The 17,888-nt window shown below is 49.6% G+C and overlaps 3 protein-coding genes across 7 annotated transcripts in view; 2 read left to right on the top strand and 1 right to left on the bottom strand.

The window, feature by feature from the left end:
* HDAC5 (histone deacetylase 5) overlaps window positions 1-2,051 on the top strand; it is a 36,078-nt gene extending 34,027 nt beyond the window's left edge. For 4 of the 5 annotated variants that reach the window (XM_008574372.1, XM_008574373.1, XM_008574375.1 and 1 more), the window contains 6 exons: window positions 149-246; window positions 424-542; window positions 1,045-1,178; window positions 1,470-1,554; window positions 1,683-1,848; window positions 1,931-2,051. In XM_008574372.1, the coding sequence (XP_008572594.1) occupies window positions 149-246; window positions 424-542; window positions 1,045-1,178; window positions 1,470-1,554; window positions 1,683-1,848; window positions 1,931-1,970 (642 nt within the window). In that variant the 3' untranslated portion in view covers window positions 1,971-2,051. Of the gene's footprint in view, window positions 1-148; window positions 247-423; window positions 543-1,044; window positions 1,179-1,469; window positions 1,555-1,682; window positions 1,853-1,930 lie in introns of those variants that run through there. The other variant, XM_008574374.1, reaches the window with a different exon arrangement.
* A 1,997-nt stretch (window positions 2,052-4,048) lies between these two features.
* On the bottom strand, window positions 4,049-8,644 carry G6PC3 (glucose 6 phosphatase, catalytic, 3). The gene is made up of 7 exons (XM_008574378.1): window positions 8,606-8,644; window positions 8,187-8,438; window positions 6,094-6,200; window positions 5,604-5,694; window positions 5,284-5,402; window positions 4,929-5,070; window positions 4,049-4,711 (listed from the first exon to the last, which is right to left on the bottom strand). The coding sequence occupies exons 2-7, from the start codon at window positions 8,402-8,404 to the stop codon at window positions 4,348-4,350; spliced, it is 1,041 nt and encodes a 346-aa protein (XP_008572600.1). The 5' UTR covers window positions 8,405-8,438; window positions 8,606-8,644; the 3' UTR covers window positions 4,049-4,347.
* Window positions 8,645-11,016: 2,372 nt separating this feature from the next.
* Window positions 11,017-17,888, top strand: part of LSM12 (LSM12 homolog (S. cerevisiae)) — a 22,142-nt gene continuing 15,270 nt past the window's right edge. Inside the window, exons 1-3 of the mRNA XM_008574392.1 lie at window positions 11,017-11,058; window positions 11,188-11,386; window positions 13,771-13,904. Of these exons, the coding sequence (XP_008572614.1) occupies window positions 11,017-11,058; window positions 11,188-11,386; window positions 13,771-13,904 (375 nt within the window). The remainder of the gene's footprint in view (window positions 11,059-11,187; window positions 11,387-13,770; window positions 13,905-17,888) is intronic.

Genomic DNA, 17,888 nt, shown 5'->3' on the forward strand with positions numbered 1-17,888 from the left:
CTCCTAGTGGGAGGACCACACTGGCCTGACTGCCCCTCCAGGCAGCGCAGAGGTCAGTGGAGTGAGACCTGGAGGCAGGGGTGAGGGTGGGGCAATGACTAGGATCCCCAGGCAGTGAGAATGACCCCCTCCCCTGCCCTGGTGCCAGGTTGGTGGAGGGCCAGGCGTGGGGTACAATGTGAATGTGGCATGGACAGGAGGTGTGGACCCCCCCATCGGAGACGTGGAGTACCTGACAGCCTTCAGGTGGGGACTATGGAGGGCCCTGGGAGGGATGGGGAGCCACCCTGGGCCTCGCAGTGGGAGGGGCAGAAGACATTCACTTCAGTGTGGGTGGAGGGGGTAGCTGCCTCTGGGAGGAGAAGAGTGGGCCAAAGCTTGGCCCAGCCATCCGCCAGGGTCAGCTTGGCCCTCCCTTTGCAGGACAGTGGTAATGCCCATTGCTCACGAGTTCTCACCTGACATGGTCCTAGTCTCCGCCGGGTTTGATGCTGTTGAAGGACATCTGTCTCCACTGGGTGGCTACTCTGTCACTGCCAGATGTGAGCCTGCTGGGGGATTGAGGGAGGGTGTGGAATAGTGAGGATGGAGTTGAGTGGGGGCATGGGGCAGGGAATAGACTGATATTGCTGGGGATGGGGAGGGGAGGGGCAAGTGGAAGACTTGGGAGTCATCTTGATAGCTCCCCCTACTTCCCTCTGCCAACCTGGGCCTTTGGGGGGCACGCAGGTAGAAGTAGGGCGGCAGGGTATATCTCCTGCTGGAGCTGTAGGGATGGAGCTTGTTGATCCCTGATGTTTCAGGGATGCTCCTTATAAGATAGCATGTAATTGGATTTTTAGCTAGTCTGTTATGTTTTTGTCTGCGATGGAGCATTTGGTCCATTGACATTACATTTTATTGTGGATATATGTGGGTTTAAATCTACCATCTTATTTTGTGTAATTTGTCCCACCGCGTGTGTTTTTTTCTCTCCTTTCTTATTGTCTCTTGAGTTGATTATTTTTCCCCATTTCATTATCCTCCTTTTACCCATCCCCAAAGGTTTTGGCCACTTGACCAGGCAGCTGATGACACTGGCAGGGGGCCGGGTGGTGCTGGCCCTGGAGGGAGGCCATGACTTGACCGCCATCTGTGATGCCTCTGAGGCCTGTGTCTCAGCTCTGCTCAGTGTAGAGGTGAGGGGTGGAGGGAGGGGCTGGAGAGGGGGACAGCGAGCCAGGGGGGTGAGGGGCCAGCAAGGGATGTCCTCTTGCCTGGGTCAAACAGCACTGAGGGCCCTTGGGAAGGTTTTCCTGGGTCCTAAGAATAATTGTTGGCCAGGGAGGGCTTTCTGAATGGGGGTTCCTCTAAAAAGGCTGTGCATGTCCCTGTCATGACGGATGTCTGGGGCTCAATGCGGGCAGTTAGAGGGGCAGTCATAGCCACCCCACTCCCCACCCTAAGCCTTCTCTTCTTTCCCTTGCCAGCTGCAGCCCTTGGACGAGGCAGTTTTGCAGCAAAAACCCAACATCAATGCAGTGGCCACACTAGAGAAAGTCATTGAGATCCAGAGTACGTGGGGACAGGTGGAGGGGCTCAGACCTCAGCCTAAGGGGCTGGAGGTTGAGGGAGCACAGGGGCTAGGGACGTACACTGGGGGTTGCTTGCCTTCTGACCCCCTGCCCTTCCCTCCTCCACAGGCAAACACTGGAGCTGTGTGCAGAGGTTTGCCCCTGGTTTGGGCCGTTCCCTACGGGAGGCCCAAGCAGGTGAGACTGAGGAGGCTGAGACTGTGAGCGCCATGGCCTTGCTGTCGGTGGGGGCCGAGCAGGCCCAGGCTGCTACAGCCCGGGAGCACAGCCCCAGGTGAGTCCCCCACCCCAGCCTCTCTGCTGTCACCCAGCCTGGTGCTGCCCACTCAACGCCCTTCCTGTGCTTGTCCCCACAGGCCAGCAGAGGAGCCCATGGAGCAGGAGCCTGCCCTGTGACACCCTGGCCCCATCCCTCTGGGCTTCAGCATTGTGATTTTGTTTATTTTTTCTATTAAAAACAAAAAGTCACACATTCAACAACGTGTGCCGTGTGGGTCTCTCAGCCTCACCCCTCCTGCTCCTTTAAGCTGCCTCAGGCCCCCCACCCTGTGGCCCACATTTCAGCTCTAGAAGTTTGCTCCTTCTGTAGGGGTGGGGGTATACTTTCCAGCCCCTCCCCCATGCTATATCCTCCACCCCTTTCCTGCATTCTGTCCTTTTCCCCTTGGAGCCTGGGCAGCTCAGGGTGGGCTGAGTCCCCTGACTGAGGAGGGAACAGTAAGTCGGTGCCTTGGCTTCAGCTGACTTGGGAGGAAATGCCTTAATTTCACCCTCCTCCCCTCTACAGCCTCGGGAGGATCTGGAGGGTCTGCTACTGTCTAAGATGCAGAATAGGGGGGGTGGGGTGGGCTTGCCTCCTGCGGTTCTCCACCCTGTCCCTGTTGCCCTCACCGTCTCTGCACAGACCCCTCCTCCTTTCTCTTGGCCTCAGCAACCATGGGAGGCTGGCTGGTGCCCTGGGATGTGGGCCTGAGGCCTGTAGGCAGGGCTGCCTTGCCTCACACTCCTCAGGGCCTATTTCCCCTTTCAGGGGGCTGAGAGGGTTGAAGTGTTTGGGGAGGGCTGGGGCTGGGCTCCTGGGTTCTGAGGGGCAGGAGGAGCCGCAGAACCAGGCCTGCTCTCCACCTTACACTATTGGCCTCGCTGCCCCTCTGCTGCACAGCCTGTGGAGAGGAAGAAGGTGGTTCCTGCAGGGGGGCTCCAGGCTGGTGAGAGCCCCCTTGCTGTTCAGGACTGGATTTCCCCCAGCCATCCAGCATGCTGCAAATAGAAGGGTCAGTGGTTCATTTCCTTCTTGGGGCCTTTTGTTTTGAAACTTGGGGATGGTGAGTGGGGTTCTAGAAGGGACAGGGCCAGAACCCAGGAACCCAAGAACCCAGGAGTTGGCTCTCAGCTGGAGCTTCTCTTCCTCCTGGGCTCCCTTCGCTGGCTACCAGCCCAGTGGAGCTAAGACTGGGAGGGGGCTGGGTTCTGCCCCTTCTCTTTCCCAGGAGTCCTGCTGAGCCCTGTTCCCGGGGACTAGGGGTCCACAAGGCTTCCAGGGAATGTTGTCCAGCCTGTTGGAAACCAAAGATGGGAAGTGGCTCCTAGGGGGCTGACTCTTCCTCACTCCTCCTCCCCAATACCATATACACTTTCTTCTCCCATCCCCAGGGCCCCTCCAATCTGTTTACATATTTATTATCCTAATGGGGGCCTGAGCAGGGTTGAGGGAGCCAGGGGAGGGGCAGGAACCCCACCACCATTGGTTCATTGTGCACTTCTGTGTTTTATGTTCTAGATTCTCCTGGTGGATGGGGATGGGGCTAGGCCCAGTGTACCAGGCCTCCCTGAGCTGAGCCCCAGGCTCTGGGCCCCTTTCCTTCCTTCTCCTTGTGGCTGGTCTGGTTCCATGTAAACTCATCCTCGCTTTGTCTCCCTGGATATGGATTTTAGTTAAGTATTTTGTAACCTGTTACACTGTGTGTCCTTGTGTAAATAAACTTGTTTCTGGCAGTGCCTTCTGGGGCCAACGTCTGTTCTCTGGGCTCCCAAGTGGAGTAGAGGTACTCATCCCCCTTAATACCACCCAAAACTGCTCTTCTGTTCTCCAGCCCCTGGACTAGAAGCCAACTGAAGCAATAGGAGGCTTCCCAAGTGGAGTAGAGGTACTCATCCCCCTTAATACCCCCCAAAACTGCTCTTCTGTTCTCCAGCCCCTGGACTAGAAGCCAACTGAAGCAATAGGAGGCCACAGTGGGATGGGATGTCTGTCCTGTAGATGAAAGACAAGGGACCTCTCGTATGGCTTAGGAGGTAAGGGGTGTGGAAAGGACCCAGGGCCGAGAGGTCTCACCTGAGTTTATAGCCCTCTCCTTTCCTATGACTCTGTAGAAACAGGGCTGGAGGGGGCGCAGACAGGTGGCCTGGCAAGGGTTCCACTTGGGTACATACAGGCCATTTCAGTGGAGATATGCACACAGGCAAGAAAGGAATCCAGAAGTACGGAAGGGTTTTATTGGCGCCACCCTGAGCCGCCCCTCACAGTGTTACATCGATCTGCTGGTCTTGCTGTTGCCTTTGCTCTTTAGGGACTTGGGAGGAAAGGCAGGAGGACTAGGCTCTTTGGGAGAGAGAAGGCCCTTCTTTGGGGCTAAGACCAGGTGGTGGGAGAAGCAGGAAATTCAGGGAGAGCAGGTTCTGTTTGGGGGCTGGAAGGGGATGGGGCTGCTTCCTGGAGTGTCACGCAGTGTTGGCTTTGTGGAGGAGAAGTGCCAGAAGGAGGCATGAGAAGTCAGGAAGAGCGGATGGGTGGTACTTCCTGGGCACCAAACATTTGCACTGCCCAGGGCACAAGGGCCAGGACGAGGCATGGCCAGAGGGTGTACTTGAGGAAATTGAAGATGTAAAAGAGGCTGATCTGAGGGGGGTGGCCCATCCAGTCCAAGGGGCCCAGCAGCCCTATGGCCAGCACAAAGCAGGCTATCTTCTGGCCATTCCCCAGGTGTGCCCGTCGTACCTGGGCATAGCAGGGAGAGTGCAGGGCAATGCCCAGACCCAGGGCAGCCCCTGAGTCACGGCTCAGGGAGGCAAAGGGCCGGCTGTCCACATGCACCCATTCGGGCCGCTCACACCACTTGGAGGCTAAGCTGATGGACCTGTGGGGAAGAAAGAGTCCTTGCCAGGAGAGACTGGATCCTAGAGGGCCACTGGCTCTTAGCCATCTGCCCTTTGGGGCCCACGCGCATGTTCTGATATGACCCTAGGAGGGTTTATGTTTGTCAACAGGTAATTTGTCCTTTTTCAGCTACAAGGAACCAGAGATGCACCAGGCTAAGTGAAGCCAGCCTAACCAGGCTTCAAAACAGGACTTACCAGGAAAGATCCAGGCCCAGTGTAAAGAGGGTCCAATAGATGAGACTGGCGCCCAGCATGAGGACTAGTGCAGTCAAACCATAGAAGCTTAGCTCCCGCTCCATGGGCACCCGGGGAGCCATCAGCCAGCCCAGGACAGCACCTAGGAGAGTGGGGAGACAGCAGCTTCAAGCGGTTTGGTGATATAACATCCTCCCCCCACTGAGCTGCAGTGCAGCTTGGGAAGAAAACAGAATAAGACTTAGGGGGGCTTGGGGTTGGCTCTATAGAAGCTGGGAATGATGGAAGATTCTAGACTGGTCCTCCCACTGCCAAAAACTCCCTCTTGGCCCACCCTGTTATCCCAGTTGCTCACCAGTTATCAGGCCAGCCAACACCTGGTGAGGGAAATGTGCTAAGATGAAGACCCGGGATAGGCCGACTGCCAATAGGAAGGTGCAGTAAGCCAGGCTAGGCATCACCCTTAACCAGCGGCTAGAAGGAAGAGAGACAAATGGCTCAGGGGGCGTCCACACACAGCCTGGCTTCCCTCAGCACCAAGGCACTTCATGGTTTGACCAAATACCCCAGGGTCCTCCTCAGAACTCCATCTCTCGGGCTGCCTTGCTGCTGGGTTCTTTGGGTCCAGGGTGCCACCACCCCTGCTCCCAGTGGTGGCAATGCCCAAGGGTATACCTGCGGGCCCGAGCGGCCACTTGGGAAGACAGGGCTGTCATTATGGGCCAGAGGGCTGCTCCCGTGATCATGCAGTGTCCAGAAGGGCTGCCTGCAGGGAATCCAGAAGCTGGTGGTGAGAGGATGAAGGCAGAACCCATGTGCCCCTGGTGATACCCACCACAGCTGCTTTACCATGGCTGAGAGCTTTCCCCCAGCATTGGTCCATAGCTCCCTCTGCCCTGAGGCCTAATGAAGCCCCACTTGAGTGACTGCTCTCAGGCTTCTGCCTCAACCTGTGTCTCTTGGCCCTACTCTATACAAGGTGGGCAGCTGGTACATGGCATAGGTGCCCTCCCATAATTCAACTTGCTCTTCCTGGGGTTTCTTTGTTCTCTGGGCCAGTAACTGAGAGGCTGGGCCTCTGATTGGGCCACCCTGACTGAAAAGTACTCAAACATTCCTCCAAACCCTAACCACATTGGGAAAGAGGAGGTTTGAGGCTTCCCACCTGGGCCAGTTTCACAAGAAGAGGGGAACTGGTGAACCTGGGCTGGTGCCTGATTGTAGTACCCAGATTCATGGACCCACCAAAAGGGCCTGTCTCCAAACAGAAACCTGGAAGAGATCAGATGCAAGATGACGTTATACGCTCACATGGGGGACTAGAGGGGGGCAGAAGGACACCTATGAGTATTCTGGAGGGCCTGAGGGGTGAAGTCAGAAAGGGACTCCAATTCTGTGCCATTACCTTGCCATGGTTTTCTACCTTGGAACAGGAGAAAGTGATAAGAAGGAGGCATGAGATTGTGGTAAGTGTGTGTATATGCTCTGAGACACTCGAATGTCCCACTCTTACCCCTTCCCACTGCAGGGCCAACTCCTTTCTTCTCCTTCACAGAGAGCCCAGGACCTGGCTCTCTCCTTGCCAGACCTTCAACGACCCTCCTGCTACCCCCCACTCCATGTTCCCAATTCCAGCCTGAATCAGCCACCCCTGAATTATTTAGATGAGTCTCTCATGTCTGAAAATGGGAGTGGAGAATGGACAGAGGAGGCTGAGAAAGAATAAGGAGGACAAAAAATTCAAAATCCCCTGGCCTAGCAAGCACTCGGCTGGGCCCTGGGAAACCACATACTGAAGAGGCTCCTGTGGGCAGATAAAGACAAGGAGGGAGAGCGGAAGAGATGCTGGCAGGAGGCCAAGCTCTGGGGAGGGAAATACAGAAGGCACTTACCTCTCCCCACCAGAAATTAAGCCTAGTACAAACCAAGCACTCAATACCTACTTAGAAAATGAATAGGGGCTTTGTCACTTGGGGACATTAAGAGCATCTGGGGAACAGGACTAGAGAGGGAGGCTTATACAGCCTCTGAGGAAGGAGAGAGCACAAAGCAAAAAGCAATTAAGCAAGAAGGAAATGATTAGACAATTGCTTTCCGTTTGCAGTAGGGATGAATCTCTTGTGGAGAACACAGAAGAGAAGGTAACTCCTATTGTGTTTCAGCAAGTCATTCCAGCCCATTCAAGTGTCTCCTCTGAACTTCTCTTCCTTCCTCCAGGATGGGTATCTGGCAACAGAGGCTGAGGTGAAGGGAGGTGTGGCTGCATGCCCAGCAAGAAGCATAGCTGCCACTGTGCCCAAGAGAGATAGAACAGGTGGCACAAAGAGATGAGCCCCAAGGGGCGCAGGGCCTCCCCACTTGCCTGGGATTTCTGGCTTCTAAGTCTCAGTGTGATGAACTTACTAATGAATGAAGGGGAAAGATGAAGAGAAAGTGTTCCTTGGAAGGCAGTGCTTTAGCCCAGCGCTTTTCGAATTTTACTGTGCACAGGAATAACTGGGGATCTTGTTAAAATGCAGATTTTGATTCAGTAGCTTTGGCCCAGGGCCTGAGATTCTGCATTTCTAGCAAGCTTTCAAGTGCTGCCTATGCTGTTGGATAAGGTCCAGGGACCACACCTTAATTTGCAAGCTTTCTCTGTCCTTAGCAGCTAGTGTGGTGATGCCTGGCACGGAACATGCTTCTTACAAATTATGTCAAATGAATGAATAGATGAATGAAAAAGTGAGTTGAGTAGTAGGACTTTCTGCTACTTAAATCATCATGTACGCTTGTTAAAGTACAGATCCCCCCCCCCCCCCCCCCACATGCTTCTTACAAATTATGTCAAATGAATGAATAGATGAATGAAAAAGTGAGTTGAGTAGTAGGACTTTCTGCTACTTAAATCATCATGTACGCTTGTTAAAATACAGATCCCCCCCCCCCCCCCGCCCCGAGTATCTAAATCAGTAGGTCTGAGTTGGGATGGAGTATTTGCATTTTAAACACGTCCCTTAGGTGATTTCTCTGATCAGGCCAGTTTGAAGAACACTGGTCTAATGAGTAGAATGGGTGGACTCTGCGGTCTGAGTCCAAGATGCACAAAGATGCTCAAAGGGGAAAATCAGGGGCTACGGGGTAGAGTTGGGAAGGCTTTTGAGACACCTGCTGAGAGAGAAACCGAGGCTTGCAAGGGACTCAGGGCCCTGCGGGTGGGGGGAAGCGGGGGGTGGGGGGAGTTGGGGACCAGGATGCCGGAGGGCTTTGCTGTCTCACCACTTGAAGACGAGGTTGAGCCACTCGGCGATGAGGCTGATCCACAGCACTGCGATGCCCACGCGGCGAGAGGTGTAGTAGGCCGCGGGGAAGTAGAACAGAAAGAGGATCTTGGGATCGCCCAGAAAGGTGACCCAGAGCCACACGTTCTCCAGCCAGGGCAGCTGGGTCTGCAGCGCCTCAGCCATCGCGATGCCCGCGCCCAGCGTGGACTCCATGGCGACCCAGGAGCCCGCCGGGCCGGGGATTGCCCTAGGACGGAAGCCAAGGAGTCCCCACTACAAAAAAGCCGCTACCCGCCGTCCTCCAAAGCCCACCTTGTGAGCCCCAGGCCCCGCCCTCCCCGCCTGGGGTCTGCGCCAAGGCCCGCCCACTGCCCCGCCCCCGGCAGTCCCAAGCCCGCAGCGGAGACTGTTTACTGTTTCCTCCTGCGCTCTGCTCCGGCCTTCCTCTCTACTGGGAGGCGCAGGGGACAAACCTTTGCGAAGGCGTTTCCTCAGGGCCCCACGTGGCCGCTATTGCCGGCACGTGGGCAGCAGGCGTAGTGGCTGCACCCGCTGCTGTTCCGGGTCAGAGGACGGACTAGCCCGCGGGCCGGTGGCGCGCTCAGGGTCCGTGCTCTGCTGCTGCGAAGGCGGATGTATCATCTTCAGGGCCAGGATTCTTCCAGACCGACCTCTCTTCTCCAGTACCACCCCTCCCCCCCCAAGATCTGAGAGAAGACTATGGACACCCCTCCTCCAGGGAGCTGGAGCGGGCCCCTAAATTTGCCCACATTGCTAATCCGTCCACGCCTTCATCCTCCAGCCCAAGACTCCCATCCCAATTCATCCGCTGTTGATTTGGTGGCCGAAAGAGAGATGAGCATCTTGACTTTGTGGGGTCTTCCCTAAAGACTTGCAAATTGTTACATGTAGTACAAAATCACACTTCCTTTCAGTTCTAACCTTTCCTTGCCTCCTCCTTCCATCTTCCTGCCTTCCAAAACCCTGCTGGGCAGATAAACCAAGAGACAGTAACAGTGTTGGTATGGGAAGAGGAGGGTCACACAGCCAAGACAATGAAATAATCCGGAGGAACACACGGAAAGTAGAAATCTCAGTTATTCTAGGTGAGGACCTACTTAGAGCCAGAAGTAGGATGAGAGGAGACTGTTGCAGTGGCTCCTCAGTTTCTCCCTACTTCAACTAACTTTGTTCTTAGGTTTTCTGATGGGTGGATGAAAATGAGAATGTAAATCTGGGTTCTTATGAGAAAGAGATTGATTTCACTAATTATGAAGGTGTTGGGGGAGGGAAGCTGGATAGGAATCTTAGTTCACTCTCTTGTTAAGTGTTCTTCAATTGCCCCAAGGAAAAAGCCTGGATTTCTTACTTAGTCCTTGCCTTGGCTCTAGCCTCAACCTTCGCCATTCTACCCCCACACTCGGCTTCATAATATTTCTGAGCTATTCTATCTTCCATGAAATTACCCCTTTTAGGGGTCCTGGCGTATGCAGTTTCCTCTGTCCCTGCTGATCCTTCAGGTCTCAGCTTAGATTTTTCACTTCCTCCGAAAGCCTTTCCTAACAGTGCCTGGAAGTCATATATGAAAACCTGTGGTTACATGTGACTTGTTTTGGGGGCCAGAAAAGGACGAGAGACTTGAAAGTTCTCTGAAAAAACACAAGTATGAGGGAGAAGAATTTTTATTCCTATTACAATACCCCCAACACGAGGAAGTTCCTGCCTCTCACAGGGTAAGGAAGCACTTTTGAACTTAAGTAATGCCAGGGCTGGCCCTTTGCCTCCTTCTGGACTAAAGAAAAGTTAACCTGTCTCTCATACAGAAGGCTACAAAATTTCTATATTGAAGGATGAGTGGGTCAAGGATGAAAATTGGTGGTGGTTGGGGCTCGAAAATCCACCAACAGAATACCTTACATAAAATTAAGAAAACAACTATTTTGCATATCAGATGGACATTAATGGGAGGCCCCAAACCCTTCCTCCAAGGCCCCTTTTGTCACTATAACTGCTCCTCTTTCCTGCCTTTTGCCTGGAGGAGAGGGCAAGGGAAGAGATGGGGAAATGTCTTGAGTTCCAAGGGTGATGGGTAATCATGGGGAACTACTATTTATTGAACACCTACTACATGCCATGCATATGTACGCATCATCTCATCTAAACCACCTAACTATTCTTTGATGTAGGTATTATTATCTAATATAGTATAGCAGTAAATAGCACTGTCTTTGCAAACAGGCAGACCATGTTCTTGCTAGTTATGCGACCCTGGACAAGTTTGGTCTATGACTTAGTTTCTTCTATAAAATAAGGATATTGATTCCTACCTCAAAGGGCTGTTGGATGCTCAATAAGTGATAATATAGATGACAATGAAAAAACAGATCAGGTTTAGTAGTTTGATCAAGGTCACATAATTTATTTTATTTATTTATTTATTTATTTTTAAAAAGACCAGTAAGGGGATCTTAACCCTTGACTTGGTGTTGTCAGCACCACGCTCACCCAGTGAGCGAACCGGCCATCCCTATATAGGATCCGAACCCGTGGCCTTGGTGTTATCGGCACCACACTCTCCCAAGTGAGCCACGGGCCGGCCCAAGGTCACATAATTTAGCAAGTGGCAGACCTGGGATTCTGATTCCGGTGTATCTAATTCTATGGCGTATGTTCTTTCCACTACCACTTTGTAATTAGGTATAATCATCTTGAGCGACTTTTGCTAATCCCTCTGGGCCTCTGATTCCTCATATGTAAAACAGGGATAATATATAATATTTTATAGAGTTCATTCATTACACTGTTGTGTGCAAGGTGTGCATACAATGGAGGCTGCAGCTCCCTCCTCCTTGCCCTTGTCATTGCACGTGGGTCATTAACGTTTAAAATGGATACTATAAGCACTTAACCCAGCGGGCGCAGCTGCACAAACATTATTCAGATTCCCCTTTATTTCCTCTTCTTTCCTCTTCCACCTCGGCTTCCGCCCCACCCAGCCCGCAGGCCACGCCCCGGCGTGTGGCGTCAGCACGCCCCGTGCGTCGCGTCGCGTCGCGTCGCGGCGCTCACTGGGGGCCCGGCTTTCGGGCGAGTACTTTAGCGTTGGAAGCCAGGTGTCGTGCCGGACGTGCCAGGAGCAGCGGCTGCAGGGCGAAGTGGTAGCCTTCGACTACCAGTCCAAAATGCTGGCTTTAAGTATCCTTCCCTGCGTGGAGCCCGAGGCCGGGCCGGCGTGTAGGTGCAGTGGTGAGGGGGTGGGGGACGTCGGCGGCGGCTGGGGCCCTCTCCGGGCCTAGGGGCGACCGGCTACCGCGGCTCCCGGAGCGCATGCGCACGGCCCTGAGCTCCCTTCCCCCTCCCGCGGGCCTTTTGGTCCGCTTTGGGGACCGTGTCTCCTGTCGTTTGCGGGAGCCGGGCCCCGACCGAAGGATGGTGGGTGGAGGGGGCTTGACACGCGAATGGTTTTTGGGGGGGAAACTCTATGAGAGGGGACACATTGATTAGGAGAAGGGGTGGTAGTGGGAGGGGGTTGGTGGATTGGAGCCCGGATGGAAGGGGGGTGGATAAAATCCTGTGGGGAGAGGGGTGGGTTAGGGTAAGGAACTGCTAGCTAGTAGGGCAAGGGTATTGAATTTAGGAAGAGGTCACTGATGGGATTTGGTCTAAGAAAGGGCGTTGGGGTGGTGACCAAATGGGCATGCCTGTTTGCGGGGAGAGGAACTGCAAGGTAGAGTTTGTATTTGAGCTGGAGATAGTGGTTTGTTTTGCTGGTGCGTGTGTATGCGTGGTGCCGTTGGGTTGGGGGGAGGGTGCTGGTTTTTAAACTTCTCATTCATTTGGATATTACTATATCGGGGATGTTTGCATTGGAAACCTGGTCCAGAGAGGGCTTGCCACGTTTTTCATGGGCTTATGGAGGGATGTGTGGGTTGCAGGTGAAAGAGTAAGTTCTCATTTTCTCTTGCTTACTCCAGCACATGCAGTCCTGATTTTTCCATAGTTGTATCCTCTCTTTTGAAAGTAGCAGTGTCAAACTGAATGGGAAAGGATTTCTGAATTACTCCAGGAAAGTCAATCTTGGAAAGAAAACACTTCCTGGTTGGAATAAATGTGCCACCACTTTCCCTTTTATTTGAGCTACAGGTGGGTTTATTTAAATATTTTTTTGGAGTAATCCTTTATGGCATCTTTCAAAAAGAAGTTTCCTACTGAGTCTGCTGCCTTTGAGTGGCAAGTATTTTAATTCATTTAACTACTAGTTGTAGATTTCTAGCTTAGGATGATGTCCTCTGCAACTAATTTCAGCAAGAAGAATGCCTTTTTTTTTTTCTTTTAGGCCACATTTGGGTCAAATAAGACCTTTTACAATAGGTTTAGTTGTAAGGGTCCTGGAATGAGTAATTACTGCATATAGCAGGCTTAGTAAATGGTTGGAGAATGAGTGAATGTAATGAATGAATGAGTAAATGGTTGGAGAATGAGTGAATGTAATGAATGAATGAACGAACGAACGAACGAACGAACTAGCGGGGTCATCTTGGGTGAATTTCCTTTCCAGTGCTGTAGGTTTTTCCTCTGTAAAATGGGAAATCTCAAATCAGAAAGTATTGGCTCTTCTGTGTGGTTCATAGGTTCAAGAGAAACAGTATACATAAGGAATTAAAACCACATTGTGCCTCTCCAAAAAACCAGGGGAGAGAAGGTGACAGGAACTCTTTTGAGGCTTCCAATTTTAGGTCTTGAAATGCTTGAGATCTTTTGGTTATGGGTTTGGGCAGGAGGAAGGTGACAGGCACAGATTTCCTGAGGAGAGCTGTGATTCTTATGAGGCCCTCTTGCTTGTGGCATGCCTTGTACACAAAGCCTTAGGTGAACTGTGTTTTTTATACCCCTTTTGGGATGTGTCGGTGCCTCTGCTTGCTCTATTTTTCTTAACTTTATTTTCTTACCAGAATGTCCCTCTTCCAGTGGAAAGCCCAACCATGCAGACATCTTGCTCATAAATCTACAGTATGTTTCAGAAGTGGAAATAATTAATGACCGAACAGAAACCCCTCCTCCCCTAGCCTCACTCAATGAAATGTAATGAATGAATGAGTAAATGGTTGGAGAATGAGTGAATGTAATGAATGAACGAACGAACGAACGAACTAGCGGGGTCATCTTGGGTGAATTTCCTTTCCAGTGCTGTAGGTTTTTCCTCTGTAAAATGGGAAATCTCAAATCAGAAAGTATTGGCTCTTCTGTGTGGTTCATAGGTTCAAGAGAAACAGTATACATAAGGAATTAAAACCACATTGTGCCTCTCCAAAAAACCAGGGGAGAGAAGGTGACAGGAACTCTTTTGAGGCTTCCAATTTTAGGTCTTGAAATGCTTGAGATCTTTTGGTTATGGGTTTGGGCAGGAGGAAGGTGACAGGCACAGATTTCCTGAGGAGAGCTGTGATTCTTATGAGGCCCTCTTGCTTGTGGCATGCCTTGTACACAAAGCCTTAGGTGAACTGTGTTTTTTATACCCCTTTTGGGATGTGTCGGTGCCTCTGCTTGCTCTATTTTTCTTAACTTTATTTTCTTACCAGAATGTCCCTCTTCCAGTGGAAAGCCCAACCATGCAGACATCTTGCTCATAAATCTACAGTATGTTTCAGAAGTGGAAATAATTAATGACCGAACAGAAACCCCTCCTCCCCTAGCCTCACTCAATGTTAGTAAGGTAAGGACATAAGGGCAGGTCTGGCTGTCCAAAATGGTGGGAAGGATAAGTCTCATTGACTCTTGCCGATACATACATTATCGATTGTCTATTTTTCATTTTGTCATTGGCTTACTATTGCTTGTGCTGACATCCTTTTAAAAAATATGTTTGTTTTGAGCCTGCCCGTGGTTCATTCCGGAGAATGTGGTGCTGATAACACCAAGGCCATGGGTTTGGATCCCATGTAGGGATGGCCGGTTGGCTCACTGGCTGAGCGTGGTGCTGACAACACCAAGTCAAGGGTTAAGATCCCCTTACCGGTTATCTTTAAAAAAATAAAAATAATAATAAATAAATAAAAATGTTTGTTTAGTTTTTATCCATATTCCTAGATATCTTCAGTAGATCTTAAGAAATACCTTTATGCCCAAATAGGGTTGAGAGCTTTGCTTCTGTCCTTTGTGAAAGAGGGCATTTTTTTTTTTTTTTTTCCAAACCTGGAGCACATGCATGAATTTCTGGTAGCGGTGGGATTGGGTGGGAGTATTACTTGTGAACCTCCTGATATTGTGTATATGTGGATGTGTGCACATATGAATGAATATATGTTGTTTTCTGGGTGAAAATCTGGAGTATTTTAATATTCTCAGAGGGATTGATGACCTATAAAAGTTTGAAAGCCACTGCCTTAGAGTTTCATTTTTGTCTTTATGTTTGAATTTTGAGGTCTAACACAATTAGACAGGATTTTTTTTTGTTTTGTTTTTTTTGGCGGCTGGCTGTTAAGAAATGTTTAGTATATTTTAATCTTGCATGTACAAGTCAATCTTCAGTTCAGTTAGCCAAAGTTCATGTTGATCAATAATAATGCCCCAAGCCCTATTGTTGCCTGTGCTGTTCCCTAAACTTGGAAAAATCTTCCTTCCAGAATGACTGGAGTCTTACCTATAAGGACTCAGTTAAGTGGCACCTCTTCCAAGAAGTCTTCTCTGATCACTCAGCTAATACAGTTTGTCTCCATTATAATTGTATATTACTTGTTTACTTGTCTTACTTGTCTTATGTCTGTCTCACCAAACTTTATTCTGCATGGATGGGAACCATACCTATTTTGTTCACTATTGAATTTACAAGAGCCTGCACAGAGTAGGTGCTTAATATGTATTTGTTGCATGAGTAAGTTATGCCATCGGTTTTAGTAGCAGCTGCTTTTCCTTAAGTCTCTTGAGTTAGTGTGGTGGAAGTTTTTTCCTCTAGAGGAGTGTTAATGTATATTCTCTTGCCTCTCTTGGGAATGTGGTGTGTTTGCTACAATTCAGCAAAGCAAGGAAACAGGCAGCTGAAAAAATAGAGAGTAACTGAGGCTAGGAATGTAGTAACCTCAGATCTGGAGCTCTCTTGTCAGATTCCAGGGAAATGCCTCACGGTTTTTAGTGATGACCAATGACAAATTCAGAAGGGTCTTAGGTTTCATATTGGAGGCTGTCAGGTGGCACTCTTTGGGTGATTATCTCTTTGTTATGAAACTTTAAAAGGTTTGAGTGAAATACTGTTATTTATTTCTAGCATGTTAAAGAGAAAAATAGGGGCCGGCCCGGTGGTGCACTGATTTACCCTTTTTTTTTTTTTTGAGGCTGGCCAGTATGGGGATCTGAACCTTGACCTTGGTGTTATCAGCACCATGCTCTAACCACCCGAGCTAACCCACCAGCCCATATCCTTTGTTGTTTATAGGGTATGAGAAGTCTGTCATTGGACCTTCAGTGAGTAGTAGAGGAAAGATGAGCTGAAAGAGGGATGATTTTCTCAAATTTAAAAGATACTGGGTTTCTGCTCTTGTGATCAACAAGTGCCACTTTTTAGAGGGGCTGGAGTAGTGCGTGGGAATGTTAAGTGGGAGCTGTTAAGTAGCAATTCTCTTCTTATATTTGACCACCAATAAAAATAGCTTTTGGTTATTTAGTTTGTGGATTATCTTTACCTTTAGGGTTTGGCTTTGTGCTCGTCAGTTTCAGTTGTTTACTAGCATTGTTGTAAAATAGTTGTTTACCTACTCTTTCAAGAAAGCAGCGGGAGTGCTCCCTTCTGGCAGCACATATACTAATATACTAAAATCGGAATGATACAGAGAAATCAGAACGGCCCCCGTGCAAGGATGACACGCAAATTCTTGAAGTGTTCCATATTTCATCCATTGAAATTCTTTCATTTGTAACATTCCTTCAAATAAGAAAATTCAGTAACCCCCTCCGGAGCCCCCCCCCCCAAAAAAGAAAGAAAGCAGCAGGAAGTAATAGCTTGGGGAATACCAAAATCTTTACTCTGTGCCTTGCTTGCCAAGTCTTGAAAAAGGGTGGCTGGGAAGAGGAGTCAGAAACTAAAAACTAAAATTAGGTTGGAGGGTTATCTTTGGATTTCATTTATTTATTCGTTCGTTTGCAGAGATGTTTATGAGTAAGCTATATTGGCTTTCCCTTGAAACCAACCTTTTAGGGTGCTTTGTGATTCCTCCTTGGAGATTCACCCAGAATTAGAGAAAGCCTGCTGGGCTGTTAATGAAAACATCTAATCTGGGAAGTTATTTACATGTTGCTTGAGTGATATGAAAAGTTCATCTCATTTTTTTTTTTTTCCTTTTTGTCTTTTTTCGTGTCCGGCAACGGATCGCAACCCTCAGTGTCGCGCCCGTACCGGACCGGGACCGGCAACGGGATCGCAGCCCTCAGTGTTGCACCCGCACCTCGCTCAGCCAGTGAGCGGGAACCGGTCTGTATGTGGGATCCGAACCCTCGGCGGGAGCGCTGCCGCACTCCCAAGCGACGCACTGTAACAGTGCGCCACTGGGCCGGCCCTCATCTCATTTTTAAGAGCATGGATTTGGGATTCTTAAGATGGAGCATTGTTTAAGCATGTGAAAAGGAACTAAAATACTGAGATCCCTGGAAGAAAACTGTTGAAGTATAATGCTTTAGATGCTTGCAGTTTGGAGGAGCACTACTTGTATACTCGAACTTCCAGTGGAAGATACGTATCCATCACATGTTGGCTAATCTTGCTGACACAGTAAGTGCTCTGCTTAATTAAACCTGTTAATATAAACTGGATATTTGTTTACTTCAACACAGCAGGAAATGGAAGAGAAGGTCTGCTCTCTTCCACTCTCAATAACAGCTTAACTAGAGTAGGTATGTACTAGCAACTCCTTGGAAATGAGCCTGTTTTGCTTTCAATTGGCAGTTCACTGCAAGCTAAGAAGTCTTACGTCTACTCGCAGCTAGAGGAAGCTTAGGAGAGGACAGCAGGGTTGCAGAAGGAGGAAGTCTTGAATATCATTTTATCTTCTTCATAGTAACATTGTATCCTGTTAAAGTGTTCTGGAGTTCCTGACTACAAGACAGAAGCATAAATAAAAGTATAAAATCATACCAAAGTTGATAGTGAAGGAGGTTTGTGTCATTCGCTATTGTGACTCATTCTTAGTTTTACTCTTTCTCAGAGGAAGAATAAAATATTGCTTGAGGACAAGAGCCCTAGGAGCCTCATGGTAGAGTAAGGTGGGATGTTTCTTAACAAGTTCCTTTCTATTGACTTGGCATTTTATACTCTGGGGATGAAGATTGTCCATGGGTTAGTAGTTTTCTCAGGAGATAATTTGGGACATGTCAACATTAGCCACATCCTTTTTTATGTAGCATTTATCAAACATTTACTGAAAATCTATTTTGTGAAAGGCATTGTAGTAAGCTCCGCTGGGGACCAGACCTTAAGTTTTTCTGGTGCTTTACGGTTTAGCAAAGAGCTTTGACCCATCTCATTTCATCCTCACAACCACCTGTGTGATCTTTAGAGTGTTTTTGTTTTTCCTTTTAGCTTCTTTAATTATTATTATTATTATTATTTTTTTTTTTTGTCTTTTTCCGTGTCCGGCAACGGATCGCAACCCTCAGTGTTGCCCCCGTACCGGACCGGGGACCGGCAACGGGATTGCAACCCTCGGTGTTG

This window comes from Galeopterus variegatus, unplaced genomic scaffold (genome assembly GCF_000696425.1).
Source record: "Galeopterus variegatus unplaced genomic scaffold, G_variegatus-3.0.2 Scaffold1037, whole genome shotgun sequence".
Taxonomy (NCBI): domain Eukaryota; kingdom Metazoa; phylum Chordata; class Mammalia; order Dermoptera; family Cynocephalidae; genus Galeopterus; species Galeopterus variegatus.

Excerpts from the sequence above, each read along its gene's own strand:
- G6PC3 (XM_008574378.1), bottom strand. The coding sequence starts at position 8,404 with ATGGAGTCCACGCTGGGCGCGGGCATCGCGATGGCTGAGGCGCTGCAG. Across the intron at positions 5,695-6,093 it reads TTCTTGTGAAACTGGCCCAG|GCAGCCCTTCTGGACACTGC; the intron begins GTGGGAAGCCTC and ends GATTCCCTGCAG. Across the intron at positions 5,071-5,283 it reads GTTGGCTGGCCTGATAACTG|GTGCTGTCCTGGGCTGGCTG; the intron begins GTGAGCAACTGG and ends CCACTCTCCTAG.